This window comes from Plectropomus leopardus, chromosome 2, assembly GCF_026936395.1.
Source record: "Plectropomus leopardus strain MGB_pleo_1.0 chromosome 2, ASM2693639v1, whole genome shotgun sequence".
Lineage (NCBI taxonomy): Eukaryota > Metazoa > Chordata > Actinopteri > Perciformes > Serranidae > Plectropomus > Plectropomus leopardus.
The window spans coordinates 33,404,830-33,427,883 of NC_142177.1; the positions used below are offsets into that span (position 1 = coordinate 33,404,830).

A 23,054-nucleotide genomic window follows, 5' to 3' on the forward strand; every position below is an offset into this window, starting at 1 on the left:
TTGTGATGTAGCTTTGAGCGACAGTGTAAAAATGCCGGTTTACCTGCGGAGAAGTAGTTTGGGGTGGTTCTTGCTCTCCAGGTTGCGTTCTATAAGATCTGAGAGCAGGTGTTTGAGGATGTCAGTGGCGTACTCCAGCCGCCCCTGCAGCGCGGTCATGATGAGCGAGGCAACGTAGCCGCGGTCACGCATGGAGAAGGAGCGCTGCAGCTCCAGTGTACGGATGAATGTCAGCAGGAAAACCTTGTTATTCACCAGCTGAGCAAACTGCTTCAAGGCTTTCTCCACATTCACCTGTCCACTCCCCGGCACCTGCACGCATCATGCACACACAAAGACGCACATGCTCATTAGGTAATACTCATGGAGGGATGAGAAAAGTCATAACATAGATGGAGGAACATGTAGACTGAATATATACAGAAATTCTCAAGGATTAAGTGCAAAACAGAATCCCTGGTGTGGTACAGGCATATCCCTGACACACCAAGCAACTTTTGATTCATAGGTCCTAAATTCATCAAGAAGTTTATCAAGAAAACAAACATTTTTCATCATTTTCATTCAATCATCAATCATTTTTCTCCAACAAATAAGGGGCTTGTTGTTTTGATGAGAAAGTCAGGATGTTTGAAGTGCAATCAGGCAGCCTTTTTATAACAGAAATCTTTTGTAATCACTGTGGCCAAAATAACGGCTTGATTAAAATAACTATAATTTAACACCAGTCCAATTTTCACCTCGAGTACCTGAGAGGTTGCTCTACAAATAATGAAAAGGCTAAGGGTTCATCATCAGAGTTTCTTCAAAATGAGTTTTAGAGTGCTTCAGAATTAAACCCTTGAGATTAGGACAATAATACAAAACGTTCTCAGCCGTGTTGAAGGATAATTTAAAAGCAGGTCATCTTAAGTTTGAGACAGGATGAGATCAATAAGGATGAGCCCCAAATCAGAACAAAACAAACGATACTCAAGACTTGGACTCCCCAAAAACTTGGCTTTTCTCATCAGTATTGAATAAACTAGCAAAACCGTAACCTCATAAGTAATTTATTAAAAATCTTTTAGACATAACCCCAAGATTAAACCTACATTAGACCTCATACCTAACTGTATAACTTCAAAGATATTTTTTTATTTTTAATTTTTTGTGATCATGGATTTATGAAGATACACTTTTACTTTTGCTCCCTAACGCTGGCACCGCTGAAACTGCAACTAGACTTCCATGCAGATTTTCAAATGACTTTTATCTGACTGACACGTTCTTGCCGCCATCACATTATACTGGAAAGTTTGTACAACTAAATATTGCGAGTTTCAAACATAAACAGGTGGGACCTAACCTGAAGTCATTATTTTAAACCATGAAATTGATATGGTTTGATCAGAGCTTGCCATGTTGTTGATTTATTAGAAAAGTATTTATAAAAGAATTTCAGAATTAGCATCAAATAATTTTTGATCACAAGCGTAAGAGATTAAACCCACCTACCCAAATGAGGATTAAGTAAGGATGTTGACACATTTATTCGGACGATAATTGTATTCGTAAAAAGTATTTGATATAGTATTTAAGTATACTAAGTAAGTATTTAGGTAAATAAGATGCTTAGTACTCAGCTAAGCCCAATGTCCAACAACATTAAACTAAATAATATAAATGATTTTTGAGCTGCCTTCTTAAGGTGCACATGAGTTATCATATAAAGCATGAACGTGCACTTGGAGTACGTCTGTGTTTTTTTTCTTGTAAAACCACACCCATCCAGGTCAAACACCAAGTTTTTAGGAGTACCTCCCAAGACCAGTACAAAAGAGGCAATGGACAAAACAGAGCAAATGCAAAAAAATAATGCTTAGTGAATTTTCTGAAGAGGTCTACTTCCATGCCCTTTAACTTATTGATACAAAGGAATACATTAACATTTGTCAGCCACTTTATACCATCCAGATAAAAATGAAATGTGTAAGACCAGACTTAGAAAAACATTTTGTTGTAGAGCTTTTGGATTCAAATGTTAAGAGCCAGAGACCAAGAAATGTGTAACTCAGAATAGTTGCATGACTGAGACTAAGCGAAGCAACAAACTCCAAACACAATCTGCCCTCAAGCTCTTCCAGCCGGTGGACACCATTAAACAAACAGACCTCAAACGGCTGTGAGTAGACTGACATTTGCTCTCACGCTGCTCTGTTCGACAGCAGTTTGACAGCACTTGCCAACGAGCCAAAATCAATCTAGTTTGGAGTATACTGGAGCCTTAAGGTCAAGATGTCAGAAAGATAGTTGAAACTAGATTTAAGTACTGCGGCCCTGCTTCAGAGGTTTCTTACCTCCAGCTCTCTGAGCACAGGGTGATCATCGATGCCGGGGAAGAGAACCCTCATGGCGTAAGTGCGATAGTCCAGGTAGGGGATGCCGGCTCTGTCCAGATCACTCGTTAACTCGTTGATGTCTGTCTGCAGCTCTGCAAAGGCTGCATATAAAAGAGGAGTGCGTTAAACATTTTGGAACATTTGGAACATCTATCTTTTTAGCTGCTCATTGCTCATCTAAAAAAAATGATTTGCCTTTTTTAACTGTTTCTGACCAAAATACTCTAACATACACTGTGAAATTAGGGTTGTTCTAAATGTTTTAGCCAGACAAAAATCTTATTCAGTTTGAACAAAGTGATTCATCAGATCATTTTTTATCAAACTTCATTTTGAATATTTTAATGAATAAATGTAATTTATACCATTAGATAGCATGTGCATTTTGGAAACTTGTTAGAAAAATTTGGATTATGTGTGTCAGAATCAGTCCCATGCAGCCACCACTGTAATCGAATTCTACAAGTAGCACAATACAAATAATTTTATCGGAGCCTGATTGTTACCGGCAACTGTGCTGAAATACCAGTTTAAACAAAATTAATTGATTAGAAAAGCAAACAAAAAGCTGTAGATCATCCAAATGCAGATTTTGGAATTCAAATTTTAGCGTTATACATTAAGCTTCAAAAGTTTGAGCTATCTAGTGCGGCTCCACGAAAAATGATCACAAATATTAGTTGTGATTGTGAATTATTTCAATTAATATAGCAATCCATGTACGTTATTATGTGGGGGATATGTTGAAACTTTATATTTCTACAGCACTGTGATTAATGTGTGGCTGTTTTTTGGCACAAAAAAGGAAAAGATGAGGAAAAGATCATACTTTGGCTTAAAATACCCGCTTTTGGTGGCACATTTGGTGCTGGAAATGCAGTGATGGCTCGCTAAAACACAACAGGTGTGTTGTTTGTTGGTCTTGAGCAGTGGTCTGCAGCTCGGCAGCTGTCTTCCGTATAATCAGAATAGGGCTGGCATGATATCAGATTATCAATATGCAATTATCGTGGCCAAAATAGTTCACAACAGTGATATTATTGCAATATCTGTAGAAAATTTAAAATAAAATAAAGATAATAATATTTATTTATTTTATTTAAAAGGGACGATGTATCAGTCACATTCATCTTTAACTTTGTTTTTATGTGTGTTTTATCTCTTTTTTGGCAAATGAATTTCTCTCAAAATATGAGTGCAGGGAGGTGGGGAGAGAGTTTGCAACCATAATTATAAAATTATACAAAAAAAGCAATTACACTTAATGAATAGTGAAAAGGCAACCAGATGGTGTTGGGGGTGGAAGACGAAGCGAGAGCAGAAAGACACAGAAATTATGTAAGAGGATTATTTCCATGATATCGCCATGTGCGTGTCATGAACATGATGTCAATATTTTATGTTTAGACATCACTGTTATGGTCACCACTGATATATCGTGAAGCCCCTAACGTTGCTTAAGAAATGTTGATATGATACACATCAAACGTACAAATATGACATATCCATGATGTGCAGAAATGTATAATGACAACATTTTTTTCTTGCGACTAGGCTGAATATTCACAAAATTCATAAGCTTTATCGTAAAGAAACCCTTATATTTTTGTATCCACACGTCTCTGTAGTGATTGTACAGTTCATTATATATCTTAATGTATATATTTTGCTGTTAATTTTGGTACTTTGTGATACCAGTCAAAACATGTTCTCAACAGATGGCGCTATAATGGAACTAAAAGATGGAGTGTGACTTTAATTAAGCAGGTTTATGATAGTTTTAACTTCTAAAGATCAGTGTCTCTCACCCTCCTTGCACTCTAGAGCCACTCTGGACTCTAGATTGTCCATCTGCATCTGCAGGCGCTTCAGAGTGAGGTCGTTCTCGTGTGACTTCCGTCTGTAGGCCAGTAGGACGATTACGACGATGATGAGGAGCAGCCCTCCTCCAGCAGTGATGCTGAAGATAGCAGGGAGTGTGAGCAGGCTGTCGGACCGAATGTGAACTTCTCCTGGAGAGATGTGGAGTCCGCCTACTTGGACCTGGATAATAATAAATAATATTAATAATAATTAGAATTATACAGGTGTAAGCACAGAATTTCAAAGCTGTGTTGAAAATGCTGAAAGAAAATAACAAAGAAAATCCAAATGAAAAGGCCTGGCCATGAATTCAAAACATTGTTGCTGAAGACTTATATTGGCAAACACAATAGAAAAAATGGAACATTTTCCTGAACAATCGCCTTTGAAGAAAACAGGTTTTTAAAGTTCCCGGCACACCAGCTTTCATTTTACAGCTTTTTTTTCTCCTCATTATTTGCAGGAGTGCCTGTCAATAACTCTGGAGGGCAATGTGCTGTAATTGGGAACTTACCAGACCATGAGTGACAGACAATGACAGAGAGTCAGTGAGTAACTGAAAGCCTGTCGGTGACCCACAAACACAGTGACATACAGACGAGCTCTGACCTACAGACAGTGACCCACATCCACGCGCACAGGCAGTCAGATGCACAGAAAACTATCAGAGAGGTAGAGACCCTTTTAGACTGACCAGGATTTTGTGCTGCCCGGTGAGGTTCGGCGGCTCACACAGTAACTGAGTGTCGGACACAGTGAGGGAGCAGGGTGTCTCTCCGATCAGCACCGTGTAATTCAGCCGGGCGCCTCCGGATGCAGATGGCACCAGGTTACGTCCCTGCAGCATAGTGAGAGAAGCAATAAACAAAACTGCACATCACAGCAGGATTTCAAACATCGAACAGCTCTTACATAACAAAAAACAGTAATTGATTGGCATCCTATTAAAGGTCAGGTGTGAGGAATTAGTTTACTGTGAAGCATGGGCGGATTATGAGACAGTGGGTCCCTGGGCAGAGATATGCAAAGGACCCCACCACCTCTCCCACACAGGAGCAAGACACAGACTTTGTTTTTTGTGGTTTTGTGTCTCTTTATAGTTTCTTTGCATCACGTTGTGGTAATTTTTGTGTCCTTTTTTGGTCACTTTCTCCTTGTGGTAATTTGATGTCTGTTTGTGTGTTGGGTTTTTGTATTTATTTTGTGTCTCTTTGCAGTTCCTTTGCATCTCAATTTGTAATTTTGTGTGGCTTTTTAGTCATTTTATGTCTCTCTTTATCATTTTATGTCTCTTTGTGGTTCCTTTGCTTCTATTTGTGGTAATTTTGTGTCCTTTTTTGGTCACTTTCTGTGGCTTTGTAGTCATTTTGTCTTCTTTGTGGTTGTTTTGTGTCTCCTTGTGTTAATTTTGTGTTGCTTTGTGGTTGGTTTATCTGTTTTTGTGGTAATTTTGTGTCCCTTTGCAGTTCCTTTGCATCTCATTGTAGTTTTATGCATCTCTTTGTGGTCTTTTTGTGTCTCATTTTGTTTGTTTTGAGTCCCCTCTTTTTTGTTGCATGTTAATTTGAGTGATATTTTAAAATGAAGGTCAGGGGCCCACTGACACTTTGGGTCCCTTGGCCTTTCCCCCGAAAGGCCCACTCAGAAATCCATCTATGCTGATCAGTAACTGTATGTAGTGTACTTGTGTGTAATGTCAAGTCACGATACAGTGCAATGCAAAATTGTAGGATTTACCTCATTGGTATTTTCTCTGTTGTTGCTACGACAGAAGTTTTTGTTTTGTAGCATCGTTTCTTGTTGATCACATGTATGGAATTTTGAACTCAATAGATTATTACCGTGCAATTTTGAGGCATTAGTGTAATTACTGTAATCAACCGTCTTGGAGAAGACTGGCAGACGGTCTTTACCGGTGTGTTCTACACTGTGAGTCATATTTTGCAAGAAATCAGTTAAATTATTTCACCTAACAAAGGCAGATTGCTTCAAGATGCATAGCAATCTGCCGTGCTGTTCCTCCGCGGCAAACAGGGCTAAAGATGTGCAGCTGCACATGGTGTAGAAGTGAAAGGCAGATGGAGAGAATCTTTTCTAGAAACTCCAAGAAGTAGCCACGTCGACTTTTTGATTGGAAGCACAGAAGTTCACAAGAAACATCAGGGGAAAGGTAGAGTTTCAGAAAAAGAGATATTTTTCTTTTTTTTTCTTTACAGCATTTCAGTAAAGCATTTAAATTTCATAAGTTTATGTTTAGAAATACATGTGTAGCAGATTATGGGATCAGATTTATTTATGATTCAAAGGACAGCAGTTAGGGCATAGATGGCTTTAGTATGTAATGTGTATGTAATTAGTGTTCTTATGTCACTGTCAGTGCCAAATAGTTATAGGCAAGGAAAGGCAAGAGGGGTTTATTTATACATCACATTTTGGCAACAAGACAATTCAAAGTGCTCTATATAAAACATCAAAGCACTGTGAGAAAGTGCAATAAGAATTATAAAGGTATGTTTAAATACAAACAAAAATTTCATTAAAGAGCTAGAGGAAAGAAGATAAGGACAAGCTAAAATATATTAAGACAGGTTTAAATGTAAGAACAAAAATTATAGTGCAGTGTTAGAAATGAAAAAATATTTGATTTTTTTTTTTTTTTAAAAAAGGGCAGCAAACAGAAAGTTCTTCAACCTGGATTTAAAAGAACTGACTGTTGCAGCAGACCTGCAGTTTGGGAGTTTGTTCCAGACATGTGGTGATTAAAAACTAAATGCTGCTTCCTTATGTTGAGTCTTGACTCAAAGCGGACCTGTCTCAGAGATGGTCATGGAAAACCTGGAAAAGTCATGGAATTCCACAGTCTAGTTTTCCAGACCTGGAACAGTCATGGAATTAGTAAATCACTAGGATTTTTGGCAAAGTCATGGAAATTGTTATAATAATCTTGCGGGTACATGATGTAACAAAACAGCAGCTTTATTTCTGTAAGTTAGCTGTTGAAATAATGTAGGTCTTATATGCAGCAACTCAGGGCTGCAAGTTTATATTGTTTCAGCATCGACATTATGTTGTGCAGAAATCGCATTGAAGGGCGTTCAGTGTCAAGTCAAACAGAAAAACTCCAACAATTGGAAAACTGGCATGGTTCTCATTTTCCATGACTAACAGCGACTGAGCCTTCCCCTTCAAGACAGTTCATGTATGTATGTGACATGGTGTGGCTGCATTTATTATGGGAAGTGAGACTCTCCTGAGAGTGTGTGTGTGTGTGTGTGTGTGTGTGTGTGTGTGTGTGTGTGTAGAGATGCACCAATCTGGTGACAAAGACAAGGTGAAACGTATTCCTTTTCGAAATGGAAATTTGGGTCCTTGAAAAGTTATGGAAAAGTTTTGAAATTTTGGCCTTGAAAATGCGTGGGAACCCTGTGTTAAGCGCTTTGCAAATCAACAGTGGTCTTTTGAAATCTGTTCTCTGAGAGACAAGAAAACAGTGTAAAGACCACAAAATGTGAAGTGGTCCAGTTATAGACTTGAGAATGTCCTCTCTGTCTCTTGCAGAGGAAAAAAAACCAAAAAAACATTAATAGTATGTCTGACGCACCTTGAGTATGATCGGAGCTCCAGGTTTCTGCTCCAGAACACCCGACAGACTGAGGGGTTCCAGGTACGGGTTTGGGTAGTAGACGAAGCTTGTGTTATTGTAAGTGAGTAGAGCTTGGACGTTGTTGAAGACAAAGCCGAACTCGTCCACGTGTTTGATGGTCTCCTGGTCTGCAGTGTACTCCGCCTTCAGAGAGGGGGCGAAGCAGCTGATGGTTGTTGTGTTCAGCACTTTGCACACCTGGAGAGGAATCAGATCCGGTGTCCTTGTTACACATTTAAAATATACATAGTTACAACCAAACATATTACAAAAAACAGACTACAGATTTCATCACACACACTGCTGCATGATGACTAATTTCATACATTATTGGAAGACATAAATAACTCATCTACCTTCAGGTTAATTATAAGAAATGTCAGTTTCTAGCAGAAATTCACAAGTCAGTATTCTGTCTTCAGAGAGCGATGATCCCATCTTTGAAAGTTTTCATTCTTCTAATAACTGTTAATTTCACCTTGTGTGAATACAATAGTTTCATAATCCTGCAATAAATTAAGTGCTGCGTGCACTTCTTTTTTTTTTTCTTTTTTTTTGAAAGAAATCTGGAAACCAGTTTTGCTGAACAGATCTGAGCAGATGTCTCATTTCATGCCCAAAAGTGGTAGAATTACTTGCGCTCAGTTTTATCATCCAGATGTTGTGAATCTTATGGAGTCTTTTTATCATATTCAACATGTGTGTTATACTTACAGTCTCTGCGGTGTTAACTGACATCACCTGAGATTAAGAGAGTCTATATGTCTGACTGGTACTCATCAGATGTTAAAGTGCTCCCTGCATATTCACTTCCTCCCGTCCATATGCTCACCGATCTGCTTGTGTTTTTGACTCGTTGTCTGTAAATATTTATCAGTCAGTACAGTACGGACACCTAAGGCATTACAGAGAGCTGGGTCATATGATAATGGACTTTTTTGTTGCTAGGGCAACAGCTCTGATCCGTTTTTGCTTCCTGTCTGCTCCTGCTTTAAATGGATATTTTTCCCTTTTTTAGCCAATTTTATTATAACAATGTGGGTAGTATTTGTAAATGGCTTGTAATAAACCTCTCTTCATCTTACGAGCAGCCAGATTTTGATGGCTCAAGGGGTGTTGCTTGAACTACAGATTGTACTTCCACATTTTTGTATGCCCCGCACCACATACACAAAGAGTAAAGAAGCGTATCAAGAGAGACTTGCCCATTTCTCTCTCTCTCTCTTTCTCTCTCTCTCTTTCCAAAACTTACCAAACTTTAGTCTAATATACCATTAGGTAGTGCTGATCACATTAAACACACATTACTGCATAGAATGAATCACTGTGACGTTACACTTAGATATATAATGTATGTATTATATAAAAAGAGGCTGAAAAATCAGATCAAACAGTAAAACTAAGTAGTATTGATAAAAAATGAATCAAGATTCTGTTACTGTGTTGCCTATTTCTCACCTCAAATGTTTTTGGAAACTTGTTTTAACTGTAATACATAAGGATGCACGATATTGGATTGTTTGCCGATATATAAGAACTCATTTGGCCAATAACTGATACCGATATTGATATATCCACTTTTTTTCCTCACCTAACTTTAGTGATCATTAAGTCTTTTCTGTAGTTGAATGAACATCATATTATGCATACACTTATCATGATGGCCCAGCAGCAGTTGGACACACGAAATACAATGTTTTTCAATGTATGTAATAGTCATTCATTGTGCAAAATAAGAAAAAGCATGTTTGACGATTCCCATTTAAACGGCAATGTTTTGTCATTTTTCCTGTTTCAAAATGACCCAGCTTGCATTACGTCACCAACCAGAGAGAGTGTTTATTGGTCAGGTACAGCACACTCTATTAGAGGTGGTTGTGGCTCTGAGGTAGAGCGGGTCGTTCTCTAATTAGACACCACAGACCCCACATTGCTCTTGATGCTCCGCCATTGGAGTGTGAGTGCGTATGAACGGTTACTGAGAACAGGCTGCCTTGTGCAGTAGCCTCGGCCACCAGTGTGTAAATGTGGGTGTGAATGTGACATTTAGTCAGATTCAAAACTAGGTTTTCTTTAGTCGATGTGAGGGTCTAAGGACAGAGGGATGTTGTATGCTGTAAAGCCCTCTGAGGCAAATTGTGATTTGTGATAAAGGGCTTTATAATTAAAATTGACTTGACTAGTGTAAAAGTACTTTGAGTGGTTGGAAGCCTAGAAAAGTGCTATACAAGTGCAGTCCATTTACTGTCTATTTCTTGAACAAAAGCCAATGCCACAGCCATGTTCCTCAGTTTTCTTTTCAGTGGACATGTACCACCTATTTCAACGTTTGTTTTATTTCTACTGCATATACAGCCTTGTTTTATGAAAAGACTATTTTACCAGCAGTGAAATACTTCTTTAACAACCACATACAGAGGTAGCCAATTACAATGTTTGTTATAATGTCAAAATGGTCCATAAGGGATGTCCTTATCTGTTTTCTAAGCTTCTTTTTATCTGCATGTCTGTCAGTAACGTTATTTCATAGTAAGGCAATCAGTCACTGACGTTACTGCAAAATTCCTCAAATGGGTTTTTGCCACCACTGTAATTAGTTATTGGTACTTTATCAATAACCAGTAGCCCTCAGGAAATGGCATATGCCTTCTTTGTCTTTCTTTCCCTTGCAGTTCTTGAAAATCCACCTCAAAATCAAGCAGATCCATTAAATTCCCCTGTGCTTCAGGCAAATTCCTAAGCTGCAGTTTTTATCTTTCACAGAAAGTTCTTTCAAGTCAATTAACTGCTTTTGTGGTTCAAAACATTTTTAAGCAATTCCAGTGATGTTTTGGAGATGTGTGCGATAGAGAGACTGCCCTCATTAAATTTACCAGTGACCCTCTTTTAGCAGCTGATGCGGGTTAAAGTTCAGCTTTAATCCCTTTAGATCTCAGCGCAGCCAGTGACACTGTAAAACATGCAGTTTTAATTGACTGGCTCAAATTCGCTGCTGGCATCATTAACGCACCATTTAATTAGCTCGGGGCATACCTCTCACACACAACATTGTCTACATTAAAAAACACTCTTCTTCAAACACATTACAGCCTAAGTTCCTTAATTTTCAGTAGTTTACTTTTACATTCTTCCACCGAAGCTGTATTATTTGTAGAGACAGTGTTTCATTTTTACTGCTGAGCTAATTTATTGGTCGAAAAAGAGCCACTAACACTTTTTATCATATCTTGATTTTGACATCAATAAAATACGTCTTTAATTTATCCACCTCATGATGGTACAAGCAAACAATTATACTCCATCTCTGGCATCTCTTCACTAGTTACTTTTTTAGAATTGATTTTTAAGAATATATTGATCTATTTCAAGGTCAAGCCAAAACTTCCTTCCAGAAGTTTAAACATTCTTTCGATCAGTGTGCAGCAGATCTTCAGGCATTTTCCTGACTGGTCCAAAGTGGAAAAATCGAGGCCAGAGGTGACTGGCCTTCTGCCACTGGGGCCTCAGCACTTTGGAACAATCAATCACTGTGAAGGGACCTGCCTGAGGACTTCAGGCAAACACAATCAGAACCATAAATCACCTCCCAAAACTGAATTTCATGTCAGTTTTTTTCTTTAAATCTCATTTTGCAATGAACCTTTCTGTATGCAACCTCTTTCTAAGCCCTTTGTTTATGCACGGCCTTGTTTTTACATCCACAACCACGCTGACATTTTGAAAAAACTACAGCGTATTAGAGCATGCCGTCGTATTTTAAGCTCTGGTTGGTTAATGTGCTCTGCATCCTGCAGGCTGTTTGGTACAGAGACTGGTTGTTGTCTGACTCTGACTCACACTTTGGTAAATCAGTAGGTATCAAGTATTTCATACTCAAAAATAAACTGTCTCAAAACATCCCATCCTGATTTAAAAGAAGTTTTCTGAATTTTAACTGCATAAATGCTTTAAAGAGATGTCACAGCTACAGCGACTGACAAGGACAAATGCACTACAATGGCCTAAAATGTTTCCATTAAGGAAAACGTGCTGCATCTTTATAAATGATTCGAATTCAAAGACACATCCAGAAAACAAATGCGACTGAAAAACACTACATATCCAGTCAACACAATGGAAGTTTCCAGTTGACTGGATATCATGCTTTTTTTCTGTTGCATTTGTTTTTGGGGTTTGTGTGTTTTTGACTTTGCATCGTTTCTGTTTTTTCATTTGCAGCACATTTCTGTTGTTGTATTGTTTGGATTTTGGTATGCGTTTCTAAATTGGCATAATTGGCAAAATAATTGGCATATTCACCTCCCATTCACTTCCATCCAGTGTAAGCAGGATTTGTATAAAACATTCACTTGTGGTGAAAAAGCAAATTTCCGTCTTTGTATCGTGGAGTTCAGCGTTTGACTTTGACCCACACACTCGCAGCGTTACCAATCGCAAAGAAGCCTCACATGGGAGTTGCTGCCTGGCTGGTAGTGAGTTGGGAGACAGGCAAGAAATGCAAGAAAATGGAAAATGAACCAATCACATCATATTTCATGGTTTTTCTTGGCAAGCTAGGTAACATTGACCAGCAAGCTAGCTTTCCACGTCCGTCACATCAGGCACTTCCACATTCAGCAAGAATATCTCCTCGGCAAACAATGGTCACTCGCCTGCATTCACTATACATTACAGATCAGTATGTAAACACAAAGAGGAGCAGATTGACCAAAGCCCCAAATCTACCTTTTTGCAACTGTCGCAAACTATCAATGAAGAACAACTTCACTGTGACACTCCCATCAGCTTGAGTAAACAACATCAATGAATTTGAGTGCAGTATGTTAGCAGTTGTCACACTCACGTTGACAGATTCATGGCCGCCATATTTGACTCTGACGCGCGGCTCCTGAACTACGTCCAGGTTGGTTCCAGTCACTGTCAGGGTGGTGTGTCCACTGTTTGCAAGAAAGGAACAAGATTATTCATCAGAATTATTAGTAAAACACGCAAACACATGCACATGCAGGCACTCCACTTAAGCTTTAGGTACCTATATATTAATGCAAACCATGATCCACCACGATTTAATTAGTGATGGCTGCAGAGAGAGAGAGCTATCTTTTTAACTTGCAAACCCCACACTTTCCAGAGAAACTGCATTAATGCGAGTTTGAGGAGGTATACTGTAGCTGGCATGGCAGGCCGCTCTTTGTTATTGGGCAGAAGAGCCAGATCAAACGGCAAACCAGCTGGCTGCTATTTTATATTCATCCATGACTGTGAGGCTGGCATAGCATGAATACAGGTGCTGCTTGTTTACATATCTGTGCTAGATGTGATTAAAATAAACAACACTCTCTAATCTTTGAATAACCTGTGCTGCTGCAGTGTGATCTTAGAAAACTGCAGTATGGAAAGTAGAGAAAGAGAGACAAAGAGGGAAAAATACAAGAGAGAAGTGAGGGAAAAAATGGCTTCTAAAAAAAAAAAAAAAAAAAAATCTGGCCAGTCTCGTCAGCCTGACAGAGTGCCAATCCTTCTCTTCTCACACTTCAAAGGGTACCTAAGCTTGTAGGGCCACATAGTGGGACTGCACATTCATGATGAGGGCTCTTGATTGCAGCTCCACAAAGCTCCTCCTGTCACTAGGCTGAGGGCCAGGGTGTCTCTCTGAAGTCTAATCTGCAGGGACGTAGTGCTGGGTAATCCCACCCGAAACCAAATTAAGTGCCATCTTTTATTTAGGAGAATACAGGTAACATAACTCTCAGCTGTGAGATGTCCCCCAGCAAATTCACTTCTGTTGTAATATTAGCAGCATCACACTCATTTGTGTAAAAATCATAGTTCAGTTAACTGTAGCATAAATGAAAAGTGCTATATTGAGCAGATTTCTATTTGTTTACATATATCTTCTTCACTGATTTGACCTGGTTTAACAACCCCGTTATATCTGAGTACAACACCTCCTTTCTTTGGATCACTCTCGCTGCAAACCTGACTCATTGCCTAACTCACAGATTGCCTGGCACCATGATAATCTCCACTGGGCAGGCCACCATATGTAGAAAACTACATGGATATGGAAATCTACTATATAATAATACTAAATATAATGTAAGATAAAGGGTAAGATAGATAGCGTCCTTGTCTATGTTTTGCAAAACACACATTTACTTATGCTGCATGTGCCTCATCCCGTCTTTGTTTGCCACTCAGTACCACTGACGTTAGTCTGCCTAGAAATAGATTTGTAACTTGTGCACAGTGTTTGCTTTACAACACTGGATGGGTTGGGATTTGATGGATAACAATTAGCAAAAAAAGAAAACAATGCAAGATGAAGAGCAGCTTAAACTCACATTCACACCTATTTAGAGTCTCCAATCAACCAAGGGCCTGTTTCTTCATATTTGCAACATGCACGCTGGGAAACGCACAATTTGATCACTTCGTCTGGCATTAATTATTACAAATAATTTAATAATATTACTTGTGATTAAAAGGCATGTTACAGCCCTGAAGGACTGTTAGATGTATGTACGTTATGTTAACACATGCAGTAGAGTGCCCAGCAGAGTTAGTTTCGTTGACGAAAACTATGACAAAAATCTACTACCTGTTTTTCCATGAATGAAATAAGATGATGTCAAGCTAAAAATAGATCTTGATAATGAAAACTATGACGGAATCTATGTTTCATTTTCATTGCCGAGACGGGCCGAGACGAAAAATGTGAATGATAGACTATCGGACATTCAAAATTAGAGGATAAGAGAGGAGAACAGAACGATGGCTGTGTGTGCAACAATTTTCTACTGCCATATAAAGAACAGTGATAAGAGATTAGCGCACCGACTGGCAGTAAACTCCAGTAAATAGTCGGCACCAGGATGTTTCACGAGCCTGCAAAACAACAGGGCAGCATCAGCTGTTGGTATAAGTCGTGAGTTGTAGTTTAAATAAGCAGTCGAGTGTTTCTGCCTGTGGATGGTGGCGCTGTTGATGGATTTGTGGAGTTTGTTAGTGGCAGCGGTGGCCGTTAACAGCGTTAGCGCCGCTTGTTAGCTGGTGAACGACAGCGGAGCGGGCAGCGGCTGGCACCAGGCTCTCTTCACACCTGTTCCCCGCAGGACTCCACTCAGATCCGGACTGTCAAGAGAAGGTTTATAGTTTGATGCTGTTTGACAGGCAAGTAGGAGGCTCTGTTATCTGTGAGAGGAGCCGTGCTGTATGTAAACGGTCTGAAGTCAGCACAGTTTTCATTGACAGCTGAAAGTGTAGATTGAAACACCAACTCTGTGAGAGGAGCTGAGTTTCAGCCTCCAGAGTTACATGTTGCAGATTTACAAAGAATTCGGGCTGAAATTATTTTTCTGCTTCTTTTACAGTGAGATCAGTAAGTCAGAGTTTGGTACAAATCCCAGACCACAAACAGACATTTGACACTTTTCAAATTAAATTATGGACCTATTTTTTCAAAATTACCTCCAAATGATTTTATATATAACTCTCACCTTGATTCTTATTTCTACAACCTTTTAGTCTAATTTGATTCGTTTTTGTCAACTAAAACTATAATGGATAAAATTACTAAAATGTGACTGAAACTATAAGCATTTCCATCTCAATACTAGGATTAATCTAAAATCTCTGCCAAAATAAACACTGATGCTTGGAGCAAATGGCCGTATAAAGAAATCTGGCGCACTATGACGTCACACTGTAGCCAGAGTAGCAAAAAACTGATGAAAACTGAGTGTTCAGAATAGTATGAAGCCTGAGTTTTTTGCTTACAGTGATTACTTTTATATACCTTTATCTCATTATTTTACACTTTGGCTATGTTAATATGGTGTCCAACATTGTAACATTATATATAATAAACAAATGACAGAAAAGCACAATAGGTCCCATTTAAAGTTACATTATATGTTGATGATTTTTTATATTTTATGTCTTAATACAATAAAAAGATTTTATTTTTAAGTAGGGACATGAATTGATTCATGGAGTTTTTGGGCTTGGGGGAAGGCATCAGCTAATTTCAAGTCAGAAGGCTCAAGTCCAAGTCAATTCACAAATCATTGGAGTGAAAAGTCCAAGTCAAGTTGCAAGTCTTTTTTGATTTGTTACTTTAAGTCTAGCGTCATCAAAATTTTGACTCATGTCGAAGTCATGTGACATGAGTTTACACCACTCTATTCACAAATGGCTTTTGTGAGAGGGGCCCAAAGTTTACATGTCTGAAATGTGTGAAGTAACAAGATCACAACAAAGCCCAGTGAACAATGGGAAGAGTTGCAGACACCATACAGAAAGGTCAAGGGGTGGCTGATATCTGGCAGCACTATATAGCTGAGTGTTACCTTGTGATGCTCCACAGGGGCTCAATGCGCTGGACTGTGGGGTCCTCGATGTACTCAAAGGCCAGACTCCCAGGAACGCTGGCCCGGTCGACACTCAGACTGACTTGAACAGGTCCGGCTCTCGTCACAGACGGCGCAGAGAAGCACACAATCTCTGACATGGTCCTCCTGGTGGGAGCACCAAACGAGCGCTTTATTCATGCTTTTGATTGTGACTCTGCCCACTCATTCCTGCACAGGCAAATCCCTGAGTTCACGCAGTTATGAGCCATGCACATTACCACGAGGGGAGAGGATTCATTATAGTCTGTGCCATCTCTCTCTCGTTACAGGCACATTAGGGATGGAACACTGTAATTAGAGGGTGCTCTAGCTAATGGCTTCTTCCCCTCACCCTCCTGACTCCTACCATGTGAGGCATTTTGAACTTAAAATAGATATCTATAAATACGCAGAGAACAATACCTACCGCTGTGGATCATCACCTCCTCACAAATCATTATAAAGACTTTTCATGTAACGCACGAGCACTTAATTGTATCTAAAGTGTGCTTCTTTAAATAGAGTGATCTCTTGGTGTGTTTCAGGGAGATTAGAGGAGGCTAAATCTTTGATATAGTGTGGAGGCAGTCTCACTTTAGTCTCTGTGAATCTGGAGTCGTAAGGAATGTAAGGTGATGTAACATCAGACAGTTATTATCACACTCACCTGTACAGCTCACAGGTCTGATTACCAAAGTACACAGTGACAGTGCTGCCTGCGCCAAGGTTTTCCCCAACAATCGTGACCTTGGTGCCCCCAGATTCAGGTCCTCTGCCTGGGGTCAGAGCCAACATCGATGGGGTCTGTGGGGAACCAAAATTCATTAATGTTTCATTCAACGCAAATCAAACACAGAATACAGGCAGTCTTATTAATTATACAATGGCCTTGGCTGAATGAATCACTGTGTAATTCAGAAGTTCACAAAAAAAGTTTAATTAAGATAGACAAAAGAAGATATTTTGAAAGAGAAAACGTTTAATGCAGTGTGACCCCATCAAAAAATGTTTAAACAACACTATTAATACATTGCACCATCACATGCATGCAAAAATCTTTCCAGGCTTGAGTGCACTTTGCTTTCATTTTTGTTCGCCATGAAATGAAAATAATTCAAACAGTTATCAAACCATTAGAGACACCTTCATATTGATGATTAACTCTCTTATGCACAATCTGTACTTAGGAAAATCAAGTATCATCCTCTCAGGTTAATGATTGCAGTGGATTGAATGGATCAGATTAGTTGCTGGCTTTTACCTGCAATCACGTGTTCAGCCTAATTCCCTTCAAACACTTGACGATTCCGAGCAAACGGACAAAGTAAATGTGTTTCAGTGTCAGAATTCAGTTCAGAAGCCAGAAGGAAATGTTGGCATTGTATGTTTCTGCAAAGCATGAATGCTACATTAGCATGTTTCATACGTATCATATCAGTGTTTTTAAAGTAACTGGTATATGAGCTGACTTTGTTGTTGGGAGGTGGAGGGGATGTTGGATGGGTTACCTGCCAAGCTGCAGACCACTGTTTGAGATCATAGACTGTGTACAATAACACACATAGCCATCATCACCCATTAGTTTGCTGACTGCCATTTTCAAGCCTCGAATTCAGCATTTTGGATGTCACAATGTGACCTGACCATAAGTTAACCATAACATTGTTGAAATGTAAAGTTTCTGCATAATAATGTACAAATGTATCATATCCGGTGGTTTGCAGGAATGTGCAATGCCATAATTTTTCTTCTGGCAATTGGGTTGCAAAATTACCACAAAGGAGTAGAGCTGGGAGGACTGTGCACGCAGTTCTGGTCTACATTCGCCAACACACAGCTTAACTGGACCTGGAGCACTTCCTTTAGGAGCCGCAGCCATCTCACACACAATCCTGTCAATACACAAATACACAAATGTGGGTGCAAAAACAAACAACAAGCATTCAACAGATTATAATGCATACAAGTAATAATACAAGCCACACACACACACACACACACACACACACACACACACACACACACACACACAGAGTAGAACCACTGCAGTGTATCACATTAGTTATGAGCTGCACAGGGGGAAGATGGCCTCTGCTGGCCGGTGTGATTGAGGCAGACTTTCATAGAAGTTGTGGGTCAATACTGAGGGCCATCTTTCTTTCTAATGGGAAACCTATAACAGCAATATAACTCAAATGATAAACTACACCCCTCCCCATCTCCAGCACGATTGCCACCCACCATTACCTCCGGTTGCCATGACAACATAGGGGTTTCTTCAATAAATCAGTATTGCCTGTCAGGTCAATAAGATAAAGTGTGCCATGAATAAGTCATTATAGCAACTGACCCCATGCTGAAATTAATGGTCGTAACAGTTGTAATGCCATGTTTTAAAGCACTGTGTGTGCCAAATGAATGGCCCTGCCGAATGCACTGCTCTGCACAGCACACTCCGCGTTCGCCTTTACAATAAGAGCACCCAATGAATCGTCCCTGCCCATCCCTCCTATTCATACATCACGAGACTTTTCCAATTTTCTGCTGGCATGTTCTTTTCTTTTCCTTTTTTTCTTTTTTTACAAGGATATAAATAAAGTCCCTGCAGCCTGAGCCCAATCGCATTACATGGCTGTGAGAGAAACACATGGCTAACAGATTGTCCCTCCAGTCAGCGACATGCAGCGCATTTCAATTACAGCTGTGCCGACAGCCTCATAACGACAACGACACAAAGACTGTCTCTTCCTTTGGCTCCGACTGCACCAGAGCAATGCAAAGCCCCCCACACAATCCTACAACCTGATGAGGCATCACTGGGCTCCAGCTTATTCACAGAATCTGCTGGTGACTGTGAGAAAAATGGTGTGTGAGAGAAGAAGAGATTGTATGAGTGTATTTTCTTGTGTGTGTGTGTGTGTGTGTGTGTGTGTGTGTGTGTGTTTGCATCTGTACAGTATGTCTATGAACAGTACAGTGTGAGTCCATGTGTGTCTGGGCAGAGGAGAGGAGGAGTCTCTCTTACTGTTCTGCAGTGATGTATCCCTCCTCCTGTGGAGTGCACTGCACACCCGCCACCTCCACATTGCCCTCCAGCTCAGAGAAGGAGAGACCCAGGTTCAGGCCCTGGATGGTGACCAGTGTGCCCCCCTCCAGAGGTCCAGCCACTGGGCTCACCTACACAGAAAGGAGAGGAAAGATATGACGGGGATTTTTCGTACAGTGATGGGTTCTCAGTTATCAGCTCGTCATATAACTGAGCACAGCTTCGTATTGTCAGCTAACTGTAAAACCTTCAATGCAAGTACAATTTCTGTACAAGACAGATTTTTCAGGCAATAATTGGTATACAAATCACAGAATTTGCAGTATTTGGTAAATGGTAGATGGACTTGCACAGTTCCTTTCTAGTATTTGGACCACATCAAGTGCTTTTGCATCAAATGTCAAATTCCCCGATTCACAAATTGGTTGCTGAGGCCACCATTAAAAGTGGCACCTGCTACTCAGTTTAAACATTAACACCCACTCACACAGCTATCGGTGGCAATTTGGGGTTTAGTATCTTGTATCCAGGGACATATGTGGACTGGAGGAGCTAGAGATCGAACCGCAGATATTCTGATTAGTGGACAACCTTCTCTACCTCCTGAGCCACAGCCATCCCACAACGACTTGAAAATATGGTGCCATAAAGAAAGTTAATTCCAAAATAATAATTGATTGTAATTAGTCATAATTTTAGTGGCGAATGACGTGGCCCCTGCAGGATGTGGCAATGTCGCTACCGCAAATAATTTATGTGAATTCAACCAGTTCCTGTGAATTCTGTGTGACCTTGAATTTTGTCCAATCACAGCAACTTTTCCCCAAATTTGATTAACCATCATAGTTTCCCTTGAGTTTCATCAAACCTGGCATAACGTCACTGAACTCGCTACCCTGTCTCTAGTAGTGAAGATGCAGACATATATGACACAGACTTCTCACATTTATTAATATTGTTGCTAAAGGTCATGCAAACCAATCTCCTGATGTTCGGCATGAAAGCTGTGGCAAACTGTTTTGCACCATGTGCAACGTTGTGGTGGGACACTAAGAACACCAATTTACAACAATTTTCTTTTGCAAAACACGCCTGTACAATGGCTGAAATGCAATAAAGGAGACTCTTACAAGGTGATTTATATTGAATATGCAAGAGTGGGGGTAATGTTAGTGTAAGATATGTTGCAAACTCAGAATATTAGACACAACAATCTAAAATATAGCTAAATCCTGAGGGATTACTTGGTTTCAAATGTTTTCCATCCCAACAAGAGTACAGTTATGATGTATAATGGATGTATTAGCCCTGGACAGAAATATGACTAGATTTGAAATACTTTCTCAAAATATAAACTGTTTGCTACTTTAGTACAAAAATACTGGCCATTAAATTGTACTGTATATTGTTTCAAGGGCACCTTAAACCTTTGCACAGTCCAGAAGTTCTAAGTCAAATGCACCTTGAATTTCTTTAGATTTTCGCCTCTTTAGATTCTTTCATGAATCTTAAATAAGTCTAGTTGCCTTTGACTGAGCACTTCTACATGACCCGAATGACTGAGAATCTCCACAGAAACACTTCCCACAGTTTCTGTGTAATCTCTATGTAAACATTAAGTAGATTCACCTGAAGTTCCATTCTGACAGGATTTATTCAAAAAGCTTTGAAATCCACTATAATTCAAAACAAACTTTAATGAATAATGCAGTGGATAACAAAACCTCGAGAAAGCTATTCACAGTCCCTTCCAGTGTAAAGTTAACCATCCCAGCAGGAAACCTTCGGACCTGCAGAGCAGAACAGGAGCAACGGCGGAGCAAGACTCCCTCCACTCCCGAGCAGCACTTGGTAGTTGATTCATTCTGCTGCAGCTCCTTCAGAAACACTAATAATGTGACGGGGACATCAAAGGCTCGCGGCTCTTTGAAGTGGAAGAGCCCTGCATCTCTGTGCCTGACCCACTGTGCCTCATTCAAGAGAATGAACAGGAGTTTGTGACATAAAAGATCCATCACCACTCTCTAAACAGACTGAATTCGTTTAGCTGTCAAGCACTCAAGGTATTCAGCCGGCGAGGGATAAAATGTGAGATAGTCTCAGGTAAACAGGCACTCAGAGGGAAAATTGGACGGTGGCCATAGATAGAATTATGGTGTTTGTTGCTGATATTTACAGGCTGCTGTTTTCTAATACTGAGAGATACAGATAGACAGATGGTTAGAAAAGGGTTGTTACTGGACATTTATGGGCAGTGGGCTTTTGTTCAAAGCCATAAGGCTGATTTATAGAAGTCTACGCGAGTGGCCTTCACTGTTTTGAGCATTTATATTTGTGATGTGGTTTGTCTGTATTGCTTTGCAATTACACAGTGTTAGCTGGCAGTTTCTGTGAAGTGCTGTTTGATTGATTCAACCTACTCACCTAAAACAAACATAAAACATGGTTTATTGGCAAAACTATTAAACAAAAGTAAAAATTTGGGCCATTACTCCATTCACAGACAAAACTCTTGTCTTTTGCGAGACACATTTTTTCCACAAATACAACATGTTCTCAGCATAAGCCTTTGATATAAATTACATTGCATAAATTAGCCTAGTGGCTAGCAGACCTTTCTCTACTCATATGAAGCCGGAACAACAGCAATATTTTAACAAAGGCAACCTGACAAAATTCAGCTCCATTATAACTCAATTGTCCTATACACGCTACACGCTAATGTTGTTAGCAAAAGCCTATAGCATCATACACTGCATATACTGACCCAACAGCCATGGACTATAAAGCCTGGAAAACCCGCAACCTTTTAACAAATGTTATTCTACAAAATCTGGCTCCATTGTAATGCACTGTTCATACTACGAGCAACAAAACAAAAGGCTACAAGTCAATTTCAATAGAAGCTGGTGATATGAAGCTACAAACTGATGCTTAGCATTTGTTGCTATAGACGACCACAAATTCTGCCTCATTATAACACACTCCAATGACGCAGTGAGGTGTCAACCAATCATATGTTTTTGTTTTTAGCTGCACAGTGTTATTTAGCCAAGTTAGCTGATGCTATGCTAGCGCTGTGTGCATTGCGGGGCACACAGGGATGCAATCGAGCGGCGAAATGTGACATTGATCAAAAGCATTGATCATTTTTTTGACAAAATACAAACTTTAGATGACATTTAGTTTGGATGTTTTTGAGCAGACACACACCGGCCTGTGAGGACATTACTGTACTGCAGCTGAGAGATAATATAGCTGGTCACACTGTTGCATTGTTGCTTTTAGTTTTAACACAGCATAACTCACACGGTTTAAAGACAAAGCAGTCGTCTTATACCAGTCATGTTTTCCCCACAAATACAACATGCCAAAGTTAAAAGCACAAGCCTATGATATTTCCTGCTGCATAAAAAGAAAACCCAGCAGCTGGCGTACATTCCTCCAGTCACTGAAGGCAGGATAAATCACACACAGGACTTAAAACCCCATTGTGTGGGGGCTTTTTTTGTCTTTACAGTTTGTTTCTTACCTGTGAAATAAAAGTAAATAAAAGCTTTGTTTCCACTGAGAGAAATGGGTTTCAGCTGACAAAAATAAACACAAAGGTCTGCGTCCACACGACATGCAGTTATATGGAAATTATTATTACTTAAATGGCAGTTTCTGGAAGTAAGACTAATAATAACCTCCTAGGGAGACTTGATTATGTTAAAACTAGGGGACAA

The 23,054-nt window shown here is 39.7% G+C and overlaps 2 protein-coding genes across 3 annotated transcripts in view; one reads left to right on the plus strand and one right to left on the minus strand.

Moving 5' to 3' along the window:
- ora1 (olfactory receptor class A related 1) overlaps positions 1 to 23,054 on the plus strand; it is a 261,847-nt gene that overhangs the window by 107,427 nt on the left and 131,366 nt on the right. The gene's annotated exons all lie outside the window — the stretch shown is intronic.
- Positions 1 to 23,054, minus strand: part of LOC121959677 (plexin-A2-like) — a 129,480-nt gene that overhangs the window by 21,299 nt on the left and 85,127 nt on the right. The window contains exons 13-22 of the mRNA XM_042509132.2: positions 19,306 to 19,457; positions 18,055 to 18,172; positions 16,948 to 17,084; positions 16,239 to 16,406; positions 12,731 to 12,824; positions 7,846 to 8,085; positions 4,939 to 5,082; positions 4,190 to 4,424; positions 2,340 to 2,482; positions 44 to 312 (exon numbers count right to left, since the gene is read on the minus strand). Coding sequence (XP_042365066.2) covers positions 44 to 312; positions 2,340 to 2,482; positions 4,190 to 4,424; positions 4,939 to 5,082; positions 7,846 to 8,085; positions 12,731 to 12,824; positions 16,239 to 16,406; positions 16,948 to 17,084; positions 18,055 to 18,172; positions 19,306 to 19,457 — 1,700 coding nt within the window. The remainder of the gene's footprint in view (positions 1 to 43; positions 313 to 2,339; positions 2,483 to 4,189; positions 4,425 to 4,938; positions 5,083 to 7,845; positions 8,086 to 12,730; positions 12,825 to 16,238; positions 16,407 to 16,947; positions 17,085 to 18,054; positions 18,173 to 19,305; positions 19,458 to 23,054) is intronic.